General features: G+C 41.7%; 1 protein-coding gene across 2 annotated transcripts in view; it reads right to left on the bottom strand.

Moving 5' to 3' along the window:
- The window catches only part of LOC144503696 (juxtaposed with another zinc finger protein 1-like), a 124,244-nt gene that overhangs the window by 19,162 nt on the left and 88,858 nt on the right, over positions 1-16,224 (bottom strand). For both annotated transcript variants that reach the window (XM_078228442.1, XM_078228443.1), the window contains exon 2: positions 626-698. In XM_078228442.1, the coding sequence (XP_078084568.1) occupies positions 626-698 (73 nt within the window). The remainder of the gene's footprint in view (positions 1-625; positions 699-16,224) is intronic.

The raw sequence follows: 16,224 nt of genomic DNA, 5'->3' as shown, positions 1-16,224 counted from the left end.
CATCATCCTTTCTGCCAAACAGGATTTTGCATTGCACAATTGTCCTCTGGCATGCAAAAAAAAAGTCTCCAGCACCAACACCTTTAGCTTTCTTTGAAACCTCTGATTTAATTTCAATGCATAATATTCTTCAGCAGTTTAATTGGACAGTTACGATTCAAATAAGTAGCCAAAATAATAGCTATGAGACTTTTTCGCAAAAATATCAACTCTCTTCAAGTCAAATATATCGCTAGCAATAGAGAGATAGTGGTCACTTTAACATAGAAGCAAAGGTAGATAAAGCCGACAGAAATAAAAGAACTGTGTGTCAGATTTACAAAATAAAATACTTCAGCTATTAGGATGGAGTCACAGTGCATGGATTTCAAATAAAATATGCTGAAAACAATAGAACATTATGTAACATAAAGTGACTGAACCAAATGGATCGCAGAAATGCTAAAGTTCAGATAACTCTGACTTGCACATTATCAATCAAGTTATTCCATGCAAATATAAAAATTGTTTCCTTCAAGCGTATTCACAAGGTATTTGAAATATTTAATAAGCTACTTTTATAAAACATCTTGTAAAGTGTGCTGCTCAGCAAATTCAGAATTCTGTTTGAGGGTAAAATGCGTACCTGTTGATATAACTTAGTGCGATATACGATGGCTGCTGCTGTTCCTGCCGTTCCAAAACCTTGGGGTCGTTTTCTGTTGAAAGAACGCACCGTAAACAATTAGTTTAACAAAAATATTCCTCTCATATAATTTTAAAAGCAGCTATCAAATATTGGTTTGAAGCGAGATATCAGATATATTTGACCTGGAGTTTTGCTTCTACATAATACAGACAACTCAATGGAGGGAATATCTGCCTCATTTCTACTCTGTCTTTCCAATGTAAAGCAGGAGAGTAATGAGATATCTTAAAATAAATCCTTACCCAGTCCTCTCAACTGAGGTCTACATGATACAATTTCTGAGTGAGCCTCGAAATAGGTGCTGCACTGAAGCAGGCAGCAATCTCCTTACAATATCTGAATTGTGGATCTTACGCCAATGTTTAGGACCGTGAAGCAACTTTGATCTTCCACTGGGACATGCATATGATCTGCCTGGTGGAACTCAGTGCACAACAGGAGTGTCCTTCCCAGGAGCACTGCAGGCTGCTCAGAAAAACTCAAACGCACTATACTCAGGATGATTATGCATCATTTTCTTGGTACCATCATCATTACCCCCACCTCCACTTTCAGGTACCGCCCCAATCCTTCCCATTAATGCACCGATTGTACTCCGCTGCATGAAGAGTTGCTCCCACACACCAAAATCATCTGTCGGCAGGCACCAGCAGCTCACTAAATCTAATAAGGCCCAACCAAAAATTAGTTCCGGCCACCCGGCATTGGATCCACATCATCGAAATCCCAATGGGTGGTAGTCATTGTGAGAAAGTGGCTCTGGTTATAACACCTCCGTGCCTCTGTCTTGGGTTCTTGTAAAGGGGCGAGTAGCCATCTCTTCATGGGATGTCCTTCATTCCAGAGGAACTTTCCACAAACTTAGCAAGTGGAGTGAAGAGCTGTGGCAGCCTGAACTGGCAGGGGATGAAGTAGTCATGGCAGTACGCACTCGGAGTCATTTTGGTCATGGAACAGCTGAACATTGAGGCAGAGGAAGTCCTTCCTGGCAGGTCACTGGGTGCCTTGATGGCAACATGGGTACAATCAATACGCTCCGCAACTTACTGTACCCAGCAGCAAAATCCACTGCCCTCTGTGTTTGTGAGGTCCCAACCATTATGTATTGAATGTATTGCTCCCACAAGCTGGGCCGTCATCGGTGAGATCCAGGGTTGTGCAGCCATTTGCATGATGCCAGCAAGGCCCAAAATTACCCTTGGAAAAAGCCAGAAGTGATGAGGTTTTAAGATTAGTGACTTTAACTTCTGCTGGCAGCATATGTTGAGTGGTGCTGCCAGCTGTGAGATCTCCCATGACCCAAACATCTGTGACCATCTGTTTGGAGAGTTGCAGTCTCACGTCACACTCCAAAGCCATTGATCATCGTGGAACGGTCCAGGTTCCACTGGAGGAATTAAGTGGAAGGCAAAAGCATTGCTCAGTTTGTGGCAACTTTAAAAAGGATGACAGAACATTGTGAGTTTGGTGAGTCATTAGAAGATACTCTTCCAGATCATCAAGTTTGTGGTCTCCGAAATGAAGCTATCCAAAGGAAGCTGCTTCCTGAACATGCTTTGCAATTTCTACTGTTGTCTTGAAAGTCAGTGTCAATGGAACTGGCTGCTAAAGAGGGTTCACAATTTGGTGCAGGAATGAAGATCCACAAGTTGGGAACTGCCCATAAGAAGTCAAAACCTTAACAAGCATGTCACAGAGATGTGCCAAAATGGGCCACTTAGTGAGTGAATGCTGGAGTAAGGATAGTCACTGCAACAATTGTGGCAAAATGGGTTACATTGCAAAAACTTTTTGGGCAAGAGCAGCTTCCCGAGATGAATATTCTGAAGAATAATCTAGATATCTTCAAGAAGAACAAGTTGCATTCTACAAAAAGAATTTACAACATGAAAGAAAGGATAGCGATTGTGAAGAGGAGAATGTCCAGAAATATGATGAAGAATTCTAACTGAACATCTTATCCATACAGGGTGAATCACATAGATTCTGGGTAATTCCGAACATGAATGGACAACCTATTAGGATGCAGGTTGATATTGGCACAGCTGTATTTTTTATTCCTGAGACTACATACCAAAAGAAGCTGAGGCATCTTCCTGTACAACCCGCCAATGTGATTTTAAGGACGTATACGGAAGAGTTGTGCCGTTAAAAGGTTACATCATGATCAACGTAGAGTTGGGTGGACAAACAGCAGAGTTGCCTCTCAATGTGGTGCGTGGTAAATTTCCAGCTCTATCTGGGAGATCATGGTTGGAGAAGATAAAGCTTAACTGGAATGCTGTCAACAGATTGGGTGATGTTAAAGAACAAAGAACAGTACAGCACAGGAACAGGCCCTTCGGCCCACCAAGTCTGTGCTGACACAGATGCCTCTCTAATCTAATATTTTCTTGCCTCTACGTGTCTATTTCCCTCTATTATCTGCCTATTCATGTATCCATCCAGATGCCTCTTGAATGTTGTTATAGAATCTGCTTCCACCATCTCCTCTGGCAGCACTGTTCCAGGTATTCACCACCCTGTGTGTGAAAAACTTGCCCCTCACTTCCCTTTTAAACTTTCCCCCTTTCACTTTCAATCTATGCCCCTGGGTAATTGACCCTTCGACCCTAGGAAAACGACTCTGACTAACCACTCTATCTAAGCCTGTCATAATCTTGTAAACCTCGATCAGGTCCCCCTTGATCCTCCGACGTTCCAGTGAAAACAATCCAACTTTGTTCAACCTTTCCCCATAGTCCATATCCTCCAAACCAGGCAACATCCTGGTAAATTTCTTCTACACCCTTTCCAACATCTTCCCGGTAGTGTGGCGAGCAGAATTGTACACAATACACTAAATGCAGCCTAACCAAAGTCTTATACAGCTGCAACATGATTTTCCAATTCCTATACTTAACGCCCCGACCGATGAAGGCCAGCGTGCCATATGCCTTCTTGACCATCCTTGTCCACCTGAGTTGCCACCTTCAGGGAACTGTGGATCTGCATGCCTAGATCCCTCTGTATGCTAATATTTCTAAGGGCTCTACCATTTACTGTATACTTTCCTTCTGCAGTAGACCTTCCAAATTGCATCACCTCACATTTGTCCAGGTTAAATTCCATCTGCCATCTTTTGGCCCAGGTCTCCAGCCGATTTATATCCTGCTGTATCCTTTGACAATCCTCTTCCTATCTGCTGCCCCCCCCCCCCCCCAGTTTTTGTATTATCTGCAAATTTACTAATCAGATCACCTACATTACCTCCTCCCTTTTTAACTCAACATATCCTAGAATGTCAACATTCTTCTTTCTATACTCACCATCCACCACGTCCTTGTCCTTTGTGAATACTGATGCAAAGTACTCGTTAAGGACCTCACCCACCTCATCTGGCTCCACACACAAATTCCCTCCAGTGTCCTCGAGTGGGCCTACCCTTTCCTTCGGTACCTTCTTCCTCCTTATATACACATAAAAAGCCTTGAGATTCTCCTTAATCCTGCCTGCCAAGGACAAGGGGTCTTTTGCCCTCCTACGTCCCTGTTTAAGCACTTTCCTGCTTTCTTTGTATTCCTCAAGAACTTTATCTGTTTTCAATTTCCTGAAATTTATGTATGCCTCCTCCTTTTTCACTAAGCTCACAATGTCTCTTGTCATCCAGGGTTCCTGGATCTTGCCATCTTTATCCTTCATTTTTACAGGGACATAATTGTCCTGAATTGTTAACTAACCTTTAAAAGACTCCCACATATCGGATGTGGATTTGCCCTCAAACAGCCACCCCCAGTCTACAATCCCCAACTCCTGTCTAATACTGTCGTAGCCTTCCCCCAATTTAGTACTTTCACTCTGGGACTACTTCTATCTTTTTCTACAAGTATCTTAAAACTTACAGAATTGTGATCACTGTTCCCAAAATGGTGTCCCACTGAGACACCATTCATCTGTCCGGGCTCATTTCCCAGAACCAGGTCTAAGATAGCCCCTTCCCGAGTTGGATTATCTACATATAACCTCAAGAAGCACTCTTACACACACTAAACAAACTCTGCCCTGTCCAAGTCCCTGGCACTGAAGAAATCCCAGTCTATGTTGGGCAAGTTAAAATCGCCCATTACAACAACCCTGTTGGTTTTATATCTTCCCATAATCTGCTGACATTTCAGTTCCTCCACTTCACGCTGGCTGTTGGGGGGTCTGTAGTACTACCCCAACAGTGCGATTGTACTGCTGCTGTTCCTGAGTTCTACCCATTTGGCCTCACTGCATGATCCCACCAAGGTGTCCTCTCTCTGTATAGCTGTGACATTCTCCCTAATCAGTAAAGCAACACCCCCACCTCTTTTTTCACCCTCTCTATCTCACCTGAAGCATCTAAATCCTGGAATGCTAATCTGCCAGTCCTGCCCTAATGTGGAGATGCCGGCGTTGGACAGGGGTAAACACAGTAAGAAGTTTAACAACACCAGGTTAAAGTCCAACAGGTTTATTTGGTAGCAAAAGCCACACAAGCTTTCGGAGCTCTAAGCCCCTTCTTCAGGTGAGTGGGAATTCTGTTCACAAACAGAGCTTATAAAGACACAGACTCAATTTACATGAATAATGGTTGGAATGCGAATACTTACAACTAATCAAGTCTTTAAGAAACAAAACAATGTGAGTGGAGAGAGCATCAAGACAGGCTAAAAAGATGTGTATTGTCTCCAGACAAGACAGCCAGTGAAACTCTGCAGGTCCACGCAACTGTGGGAGTTACAAATAGTGTGACATGAACCCAATATCCCGGTTGAGGCCGTCCTCGTGTGTGTGGAACTTGGCTATCAGTTTCTGCTCAGCGACTCTGCGCTGTTGTGTGTCGCGAAGGCCGCCTTGGAGAACGCTTACCCGAATATCAGAGGCTGAATGCCCGTGACCGCTGAAGTGCTCCCCAACAGGAAGAGAACAGTCTTGCCTGGTGATTGTCGAGCGGTGTTCATTCATCCGTTGTCGCAGCGTCTGCATAGTTTCCCCAATGTACCATGCCTCGGGACATCCTTTCTTGCAGCGTATCAGGTAGACAACGTTGGCCGAATTGCAAGAGTATGTACCGTGTACCTGGTGGATGGTGTTCTCACGTGAGATGATGGCATCTGTGTCGATGATCCGGCACGTCTTGCAGAGGTTGCTGTGGCAGGGTTGTGTGGTGTCATGGTCACTGTTCCCCTGAAGGCTGGGTAGTTTCCTGCGGACAATGGTCTGTTTGAGGTTGTGCGGTTGTTTGAAGGCAAGAAGTGGGGGTGTGGGGATGGCCTTGGCGAGATGTTCGTCTTCATCAATGACATGTTGAAGGCTCCGGAGGAGATGCCGTAGCTTCTCCGCTCCGGGGAAGTACTGGACAACGAAGGGTACTCTGTCCACTGTGTCCCGTGTTTGTCTTCTGAGGAGGTCGGTGCGGTTTTTCGCTGTGGCGCGTTGGAACTGTTGATCAATGAGTTTAGCGCCATATCCTGTTCTTATGAGGGCATCTTTCAGCGTCTGGAGGTGTCTGTTGCGATCCTCCTCATCCGAGCAGATCCTGTGTATACGGAGGGCTTGTCCGTAGGGGATGGCTTCTTTAACGTGTTTAGGGTGGAAGCTGGAGAAGTGGAGCATCGTGAGGTTATCCGTGGGCTTGCGGTACAGTGAGGTGCTGAGGTGACCGTCCTTAATGGAGATGCGTGTGTCCAAGAATGCAACCGATTCCGGAGAGTAGTCTATGGTGAGCCTGATGGTGGGATGGAACTTGTTGATGTCATCATAGAGTTGTTTCAGTGATTGTTCACCATGAGTCCAAAGGAAGAAAATGTCATCGATGTATCTAGTGTATAGCATCGGTTGAAGGTCCCGTGCGGTGAAGAAGTCTTGTTCGAACCTGTGCATGAAGATGTTGGCATATTGAGGTGCGAATTTGGTCCCCATGGCTGTTCCGTGTGTCTGGATGAAGAACTGGTTGTTGAAGGTGAAGATATTGTGGTCCAGGATGAAGCGGATGAGATGTAAAATTGCATCTGGAAACTGGCAGTTGTTGGCGCTGAGCACTGAGGCCGTTGCAGCAATGCCATCGTCATGGGGGATGCTGGTGTAGAGTGCCGAGACATCCATTGTGACGAGGAACGTTCCAGGTTCAACTGCTCCATGTGTGCCGAGTTGCTGTAGGAAGTCCGTCGTGTCGCGACAAAAGCTGGGGGTTCTTTGTACAATGGGTTTCAGGATGCCCTCGACATAGCCGGAGAGGTTCTCGCACAGGGTCCCATTGTCCGATACGATGGGACGGCCGGGTGTGTTTGCCTTGTGTATCTTCGGGAGGCAGTAGAGATCTCCAACGCGGGGAGTACGTGGGATGAGAGCACGGAGGGTGTTCTGAAGGTCCGGATCAAAGGTCTTGATCAGAGTGTTGAGTTGACGGGTGTGTTCTTTGGTCGGATCTGCAGGTAACTGTCTGTAGTGTTCCTCGTTGTGGAGTTGTCGGTGCACTTCTTTGCAGTAATCCGTTCTGTTCAGTATGACGATGGCCCCTCCTTTGTCTGCTGGTTTGATGACAATGTTGCGGTTGGTCTTGAGAGCGTGGATGGCGTTACGTTGTGCTTGGGTGATGTTCGGGGCTGTCTTGTGAGTGCGGCTGATGAATTTGGTATTGATGCACCTCCTGACGGCTTGGGCATACATGTCAAGTCGAGGGCAGCGGCCTTCCGGCAGACCTGCAGCACCTTCTGGTTAAATACAAGAAGTGTATTCAAAGAGACACTTGGCTCAATGAAGGGCATTCAACGGAAACTCAAGATAAAGGCTAATAGTCAACCAAAATGTTCAAAGAAAGAGCGGTGCCATAGGCAATTCGTCCCAAGGTCAAAGAAGAATTTGTATGATTGTTAACACTGGTGAGTTAGAACTGGTTACAATGAGTGACTGGGCTACCCCCATCGTTCCTATCATGAAACCAGATGGTTCAGTTCTTTTTTAAAACAACCATAAACCCACTGTTGTGTGCTGATCAATATCTGCTTCCTTTAATTGAAAATTTGTTTGCTGGGTTATCAAGTGGGCAGAAATTCAGCAAGATTGATCTTTCTCAAGCAATTTACAGATGAATGTAGCCACGGAATCTCAATCATTGCTTACCATCATTACTCAAAGGTTTTTTCATTATAAAAGATTGCGTTTTGGAATAACATCGACACCAGCCCTATTCCAAGCATCAAGGAATCAGATTTTAAGTGGTGTCTCTGATGTACAATGTTACCTGGATGATATTCGAATTACAGAGTTCAGTGAACAAGAGCACTCAAATATTTTAGAAGCAACAATGGAACGTCTTCAAACACATGGTCTGTATATCAAGAAAGAACAATGTGACTTTTTCCAAACGTCAGTATTTGGGTCACATCACTGATAGTAAAGACCTACATAAAGCACTAGAAAGGATGAACGCTGTTTTAGAAGTACCAAGTCCGACGAATGTGATGCAATTGAGGTCCTTTCTAGGACTGATAAATTTTTATGGCCAATGTGTTCCTAACTTAATGAATTATGTAATGGATTCAATAACGTAGCTATGTGTCAAACAGTCATGGGACTGGACAACAGAATGTGAGAAAGCATACAAGGATCTCATAGATTCTTTGCAGAAATCTTAAATATTGGTTCATTTTAATCTGAAGCTACCATTACTGCTTGCTTGCGACGCAAGGGCAGTAGTTTCACATATTATGCCTTTGGAAAAAGAGCAACTAATAGCTTTTGTTTAGTGTGCTCTGATGAGTGCTGAATCTAACTCTGCTCAGCTAGAAAAAAAAAGAACTGAGTACAATTTTTGGCATACAATGGCTTCATTATTATTTATATTGTTGTCATTTCACATTATCGACTGATCATCAACCCTTAACTACTATTTTTGGCCCATATAAAGGCATACCACCATTAGCTGCTAGGCAATTGCAAAGATAGTCACTGATCTTATCTGCACACTCCTACGATGTAAAGTTTCCTCAATGTCATGCTAATGCTTCCTTTTACCTAGAGCCACAAGCTAGCTTTGCTAATATTGTTTATTTTTCGCTAGTAGATCATTTGTCTGTGGCAGCTTCTCAAGTTTAGAGACATACCAGAAATAATCCTGTGATGGGGAAATTGATGGATATAGTATTGAAAGGAACGCATTGTTCACATCCTAATTTGAAACAACGCATGTCAAGAAAGCTCGAGTTGACTGTCCAAGGTGGGTGTCTATTGTAGGGATCATTCCTCCTGGCTGTGTGAGAGAGTTCCTGAACGATTACATGAAGAATATCCTGGTGTAGTTCAGATGAAAGAATCATTTTTGGTGGCCGGGTCTGAATGCTCAGATTGGAGAAAAAGTGGGACAGTGTCAATCCTGTGCATGAATAAGAAATATGTCACTAATGTCTCCTTTGCACCCCGAAATGCCATGGCAACAATTGCAGGTAGATTTTGCTGTTCTGTTTGAGGGTCACAAGTTCTTAGTCATAATTGATGTACAGTCAAAGTGGCCAGGAATTATCATGAGATCTACCACATCTGAACAATTCATTGAAAAAGGTAACAAAATCAATGCAAGATCTGGTAAACCAGAACAGATCATTAGTGATAATGGTTCAGTTTTACTTGACAAGAGTTTGAGGATTATCTCAAAGTAAATGGTATTCAGTATATAAAATCCACACCTTATATCTATCAACCAATGGATTAGCTAGAAGATTTGTACAATTCTTGAAACATTGTTTAAATGTTTCAAAATTGCTTTCTGGCATCTGATAGAAACACTTCTCATGTGACTACCCAAAGTTCACCTGCGTTACTACTCTTAAAGAGAAAGTTGAGAACTAACACAGCCACCCCCGCCACCCCCCCCCCCCCCCCCCAATAGTATAAATCTTTTCTGATTTTCTTTGTTCTTAGCTCTGAAGGGTCATCCAGACTCAAAATATTGGCTTTATTCTCTCTCCACAGGTGCTGTCAGACCTGATGAGGTTTTCCAGCATTTTCTGTTTTTGTTGTTGAAGTTGAGAACTATGTTTAATTTATTATTACCTCTAGAAACATCAGAGGTAGTAGAGCGCCAGCAACAATCTCAGGTCGCTAGACGAGAAGGCAAAATAATACCCATTTCAACAAGGTATTCAAGTGTTAGCGTGTAATTATGCCACAAATGAGAAATGGGTGTCAACCATAGTTTTAGCAAAAACAGGTCCAATTTCTTGCATGCTTCAAACCAAAGATGAACTAGTTTGGCGATGCCATGCTGACCAATTGTTGTCATCTCAAAATGATTTCTCAGAATCATCTTTAGAAGTACCAATATCTTTGGTTCCTAGTGTTGTGAATATTACTATGGAAGACTGAGTCACCTAAGGATTGTGTCTATGCTACTTTACCACGCGAGAATGATGCAGAATTAATTCCAAGAGTAGAAGTATCTACTGAAGTTCCAAATCATATTTCTGGTGTCAAGAACAGTCAAATTCCGGAATGTCACATACAGCAAAGAGGCATAGACGTCCTCCTGATCTAATTTCTTATTGACTGTATGTAATGGTCAATGATGCATAGTACTGCATCTAAAGTATTATTGATCTTACGTATAACATTATAGTAATTTGCTGTCATGACCACAGAAGTAAAGGAGGGATATGATGTATTTCAGTGGTTACAGATTGCCTAAGAGCAGATCACAGGATTTGATGATGTCATTCGGGTGTTGCACAGGCTGCTGTTTTAGTTTTAGTTTGTCCTCTGTACAGGCAACAGCTCCTGCAATAAATCTGTTGTTGTTAGTTTGAATCTGCGTGTGCAAACCACATTTTTTCTTTTTGTTTCAAACCCCTAACAACCCGTAACATATGTAGGACGCGACGATACTCTCCTTTTTTTGTATACCGAGTGTTCTTATTACAATTGTTTCAGATATTACTGGATAATTTACTCTCATTTTTACCTCATCAACTTTTTGGTTGCCCTATATTGGTTTCTAAAACATCCTAATCCTCAGACTTGTTATTGCTTTTATAAACTTCTTCTTTTAATCTAATATCATTCCTAACTTCCAGAATGAGCCACGGATTGGTCCGTCCTGCTTATTTTCTTTTGTTGGACATTTTGATTAATCTCTTTAAATGTTTCCCACTGTTCATTTACAGCCATAGCTTTTAGCCTTTTTACCCAATTTACCATAGCCAGTTCTCCCCCCATACTTCTATAATTGGATTTCTTTAAGATTCTTGTTTGTGACTGCATATGTCACTTTCAAATTTAACATGGAATTCAATTCTGATCATTATTTCTCAGTGGATCTTTTAATATAACATTACTAATTAACCCTGCTTCTTACACAATACTCGTTGCTCCAAGAAACTGCCACAAAAACATTCCAAACTCATCTTCTAGACCACTCTTGCCAATTTGCTTGTCCCAATCTAAGTGAAGATTAAAGCTCCCCACAATTACTACATTGCCTTTTTTACAATGGCTTCCCACTGTCTGTCCACCTCCATTCTGTTGTCTTGCACAATGGATAGAGTGGGATCGCAAGGCCAGCCTGCATGGCCCTGATGAAACTGGCCGACACTGAGAAGGCATTGAGAAACCAGGATGTCAGCCCACACCTGTTATCACCCTTGGTGGGACCTGAAAATTCAGCCCACGCAGATTACACAGAGATTAGTAATCTGATTGACATTTTCAAGGGGTGGAATTCTCCCATCTGGGAGTAAGTCCCATGACGGGGGCAGGAACATTGTGTTTCTCGCTGCAGACGCCAGCAGGAAACCACACCATATCTTCTGGCTCCAACCTTAATTATGCAACTGGGTGTATGTGCTGTATTCCGTGGCAGGTATTCCACCATCCTATTCAACTGCCATAATGAAAATGCACCCAACGTCACTGATCCCCTGCTGAAGAAAGATGGATTTCTTGAAAATGAAGATGAATCTCCAGGCACATTCTGAGGCTGGAAGATGGATCTCCTCAATGACACTGAACCTGAAGGATCCACCTGTAGATGCTCGCCCCACCCACTGCTGTTGTCTTCTTGGGCCCAAGGTTGCTGGTGGCCTCCATCCTAAATGCAGCCCAAGACATTGTTCAGGTGAGTCGCGACATCTGCACACCACACAGCAGCCCATTTCATCCTTCAAAAGGGAATGCAATATAAACAGAAGAAATTTCAAGGTTCATGCTTAGTCTTATTTGAGAGATCCAATTTGTAACTGCTGACTGCTTTTGTTCAATATACATATCGATATTGCTCCAGACGCGTTTTCCTGCTGGCATTGCAGAGAATCAGGCATGGATTGAAGATTCTGGTGAGGCCTTCATCTGTGCTCCATTAGCGGGATGCAAATCAGTTTCATGCCAGCTCCCAGTGGGTTTCGCAATCCACCGTGACAATACCACGGGAAATTCACACCAGTATGAAACTAATTTTTGCACTTCCATCAAATTCCACTCCCCGCCATTGAACCCACCGGTAGGAACAGGGGAGAATTCTGCCCAAGTATGAGTAAAATGAGCTAAAATCTAGTTAGCAACTTGGTAAAATAGATCAACAACAAAGTCCACACATCAGGTATCTAAGGGATGTGATTTTTCTCCCTCTCCACGTTCACTGGTGGCAGGATCTTATGGTCCCGCCATTGTCAATGGAGTTTCCCATTGAATGCATCCTTACTGTCGGGAAACCCGCGACGGGGGTGCGCCGTCATTGAGACCGCAAGATCCCACCAGCATGAAGGTCAGCAAGATTTTAGCAAATATCTTTGGTCTGATAATGGTTGAAAGTTCCTGCCAGTTAACATGAATATTTGTTCAATTTTTCAAATTTTGGCTGGGTTGGAAGAAACAAGGGAAATCTGAAAAGAAGATTTTTTTTTCCCTGCACCAGTCAAGTATATTGACAGTACATTCACAATTAAGTTTATACAAAGTGTTGCATGCAAAAATTATTTGGACATTATTACATGGACCCATTGCCCTTCCATTGATAAACTAAAATGAATGTGGCGTTTTTTGAGGAAACAAAGATCTCTTTTAAATGAATGATTTAACAAAAGGGTGCAATCGGGCAGAATTGTAACTTAGAAATTGTGTACAATTTGAGAAAAAGTATGAAGTTTTTTTTAAACGGGTACATTTTAATAATAAGTACTTGTTTTTCTACAAGTTAAATATGTACCTTACAAAATTTCAAAACTTTGGACTAGCACTTTCAATATATTACTCCCCCCTCTTTCCCCTCACTTCTCATGCCTTCCCCTCCAACTCCTACTCCAAAACACCATTTAAAAACCTTAAGTATTTAACAATGCCTTTTCAAATGGGAAAAGACGATGGTTTGCAGCTGAGAGGTTAGAACAGAGCTTCCTGTGCTAGAAAGACTTTTTTTTCCTGAAACGTATAGCACTATTTAGTTTCTTTGTTTAACTTCAGTTTCCAGGTTCAGTTTTACTCAGCTAGAGAATCAGAAATAATCATCCCACTTGAGAAGCATTTGAGCTGATTTGCTCCAGTGTGCCTTTTATAATCTAGTGTTTCCTTCATATCTATATTCTTGCAAAACAATAAAGTCTGTCAATCTTGGTCTTTGCCGAATCTATCTTGACTTTTTATTGTTTGAGTGAGTAATCAGTTGTAATCTGTTTTTTTTCGAACAACCAATATAAAACTGCCCAGAAAAGAGTTTCCAGTTTTGCTTCCTCTCCACAAAACATAAGCACTCCTTAAAAGAAAATGACCCAGAGTGCTTTTAAAACATTCCAGTTAAGGCCATTTTTGTGGTTTTATTCCTAATGCTTGAGAAAAGTCCCATTACATTAGTGTTAATTTGATAATGCCAGAAACATCTACTTTCTGGAACAAAATACAGCAGGCATCACTCAGCAGCATATATTTACATTTTGACTAGTCAACTCATCAAACAACATTTCGCTTGAAGTGTCTGTATCAATAGATTTGAACAATATTCCTCTCTCAAGGAATTGGTGACATAGTGGGGTAGATACTGTCTACTCGCATCTTGGACCCAAGTTCAAATGCAACTCATACTATAGGATGAAAGAGGTAGATATTTCTTGGCCCTAAAGACTCCATGTGAAATGTGTTTGGATACTCAATCCAGTTTCTTGTAAGCACAAAGCTATCACCTAATCTGTAGTTTACTGTCACTAGGTCAAAATCCTGGAACTCCCCCGCACAACACCACCTGGATTGAAGGGGTTCAAAAGGCAACTCACCATAACCTTCTCAAGGGCAATTAGGGATGGACAATAAAAATGCTGGCCTAGGCAGCGACACTGGCCTAGGCACTTCCCGTGAAAGAAGAAAAAGTTCAAAAATCGATGCAGGAATGGAAAAGAAAACTCATGCTGCTGCATTAGTGAATGTATTCTGAGATTGAGGCTAAAACTTGATTGTTTTGGGTGGAGTATAGCTTTGCTTTACACCTGCAGTAGATGATCTGACCCAGGAAACAATGGACAGTGAAAGTATTTCATTCTTCAGCACCGATTAACTTCATTTTAGAGAGCATTTTATTTGTTAAGTCTCACTTCCCACTATCTCAAACTTCCACACACTACCCCATTTCATCCTTCAGATGACAGTGCAACATGAGCAGAAGACATTTCAAGGTTCAGACTTAGTCTCATTTGAGAAATCTAATGTTGTAACTGCTAACTTGTTTTCTGCAAAATACATATCGGTATAATTAAAAAGTATTTTGAAGAACACCCATCGATAGTATTTGGGGAAATTGTCTGTGTTGCAGTATTACAATCCAAGAATGGCAAACATATCTGCCAATTCCCAATGAGACAAAATAAATCCTAATCTGATTTAATATACCAAGAAGGAAAATAACCAATCCAGGTCAATTGAATGATTCAAAATGCCTCAAATTTGACTAATCAGGTAGGAAAAGTCACCAATGAACTAACAATGACTAAGAATAGCAACAAAGTTTGGAGAAAGGCATCCGATACAGAGCTCAAAATGCTTTTAGAAAGTGCTATCAGCCATCACCTAGGTTTCTTCATGGCCTAAGGATATGTCAGCACAATAAATACACAAAAATCAAATAACTCGTTGCAAAATCATTACATTAACCTAAAGAATTACCTTTTCTGTGTTTGAAATATAGTTTCAATATTTCCCTTTGAGCCTGCCTGATTCAGGAATGCCAATTTGAATGTTAGCTGTTGCCTGCATATGTATTTTCACACAAGGCCTTCTCAGCACTTTTGCCGAAATCCACTGATTTTTCATCCAATACGTGTACATACATCACTGCAGTTATTTTTTTCATCCACTGAGCTTTCTTTTAACGAAGGTTATACTAGCTCAGTTTTCCTCTGCATCTATTTCTTGATACTCCTCCCTTAATCACTTTTGACCTTTTTTATGAAGCAAAGGAATTGATCCCAAATGTCTGACCAATTTTCATTTTCATAACTGCAATATTGCTTTCCTCCGTATGTACGTATTCATTTTATTTCAAAGCAATGTCAATGTATTTGCCGCCTCCTCTCCATATATCAATGATCCATTGGACTGGTGATCTGACCTCAGTTGGCCCGCACTCCACAAACTATATTACTTTGAAACAAAGAAAGTTTGTTTTAGTCTAATGTTACTGGAAATATTATTTAAAGCAAAAGATCTTTTTACAACATATAAGCAACAGTGTTTGATATTTAATTTTAAATTATTATTGGATTTAGAATTATAGTTCCTGAACACAGCTGCACACATGCTGTGCAGGGGCCACACACTTATTGTCTGCACATGCCATTAGCCCCAATCATTATAAAACAGTGCAACATTCCCCAATACATTTGGTTCCTCAGTGGTACCTTTCCCCTTCTGTGTCATCCACCCAAAAGGAAAACATGAAATCAACAGATTAAGAGAAAGAGAGTGCATGTGAATGAAATAGAAAGAGATAGAAGAATGAATAAAAAGGAGAAACATCAACACAGACAATTAGGAGAAGTAGAACATATAAGAACATGTCTGGGGGATCTTTTCTACTCTTAGCTGTTTTGGTTCCTGTATCTCAGATCACCCTCATATACGAATCTCAACACATTATGCCTTTGAGTGCATCTTCAATAACCTTAATGTGTAAATTTTCCTTAATAAACCCCAGATAGCAAACAGAACCTTTTCATATATTATTTTAGCTACTTGGAAGTATCCTATGCATTCACAGGATTTGTCGCCCATATTTTAAAGCAAGGAGTAAAACCTAAGACCTTGCTTTACATTGTGAAGAAATTTACTTATTGTTTCAAATGATGAATGAGATTTGTCCTACATCAAATAGTTAAAATTTCTGTGGTGCATCTTTAATGAACACATTTTGAGTTTTTGTTTAAAAAATAACTATTTGCAGCACGTTCAACTACCAGCTGCAAGGGCTGGCTAGTTTAGGTCACAAACTGCCCCAGAGTATCTTCCCAATGAAGGTAAAGCAAGTACTATCAACTTTGTTTCAGCCAATTCACATTTACCTTCTA

This window comes from Mustelus asterias, chromosome 14 (genome assembly GCF_964213995.1).
Source record: "Mustelus asterias chromosome 14, sMusAst1.hap1.1, whole genome shotgun sequence".
Lineage (NCBI taxonomy): Eukaryota > Metazoa > Chordata > Chondrichthyes > Carcharhiniformes > Triakidae > Mustelus > Mustelus asterias.
The sequence above is the reverse complement of the archived record's forward strand: the minus strand, read 5'-3'. Positions and strand labels throughout refer to the sequence as shown.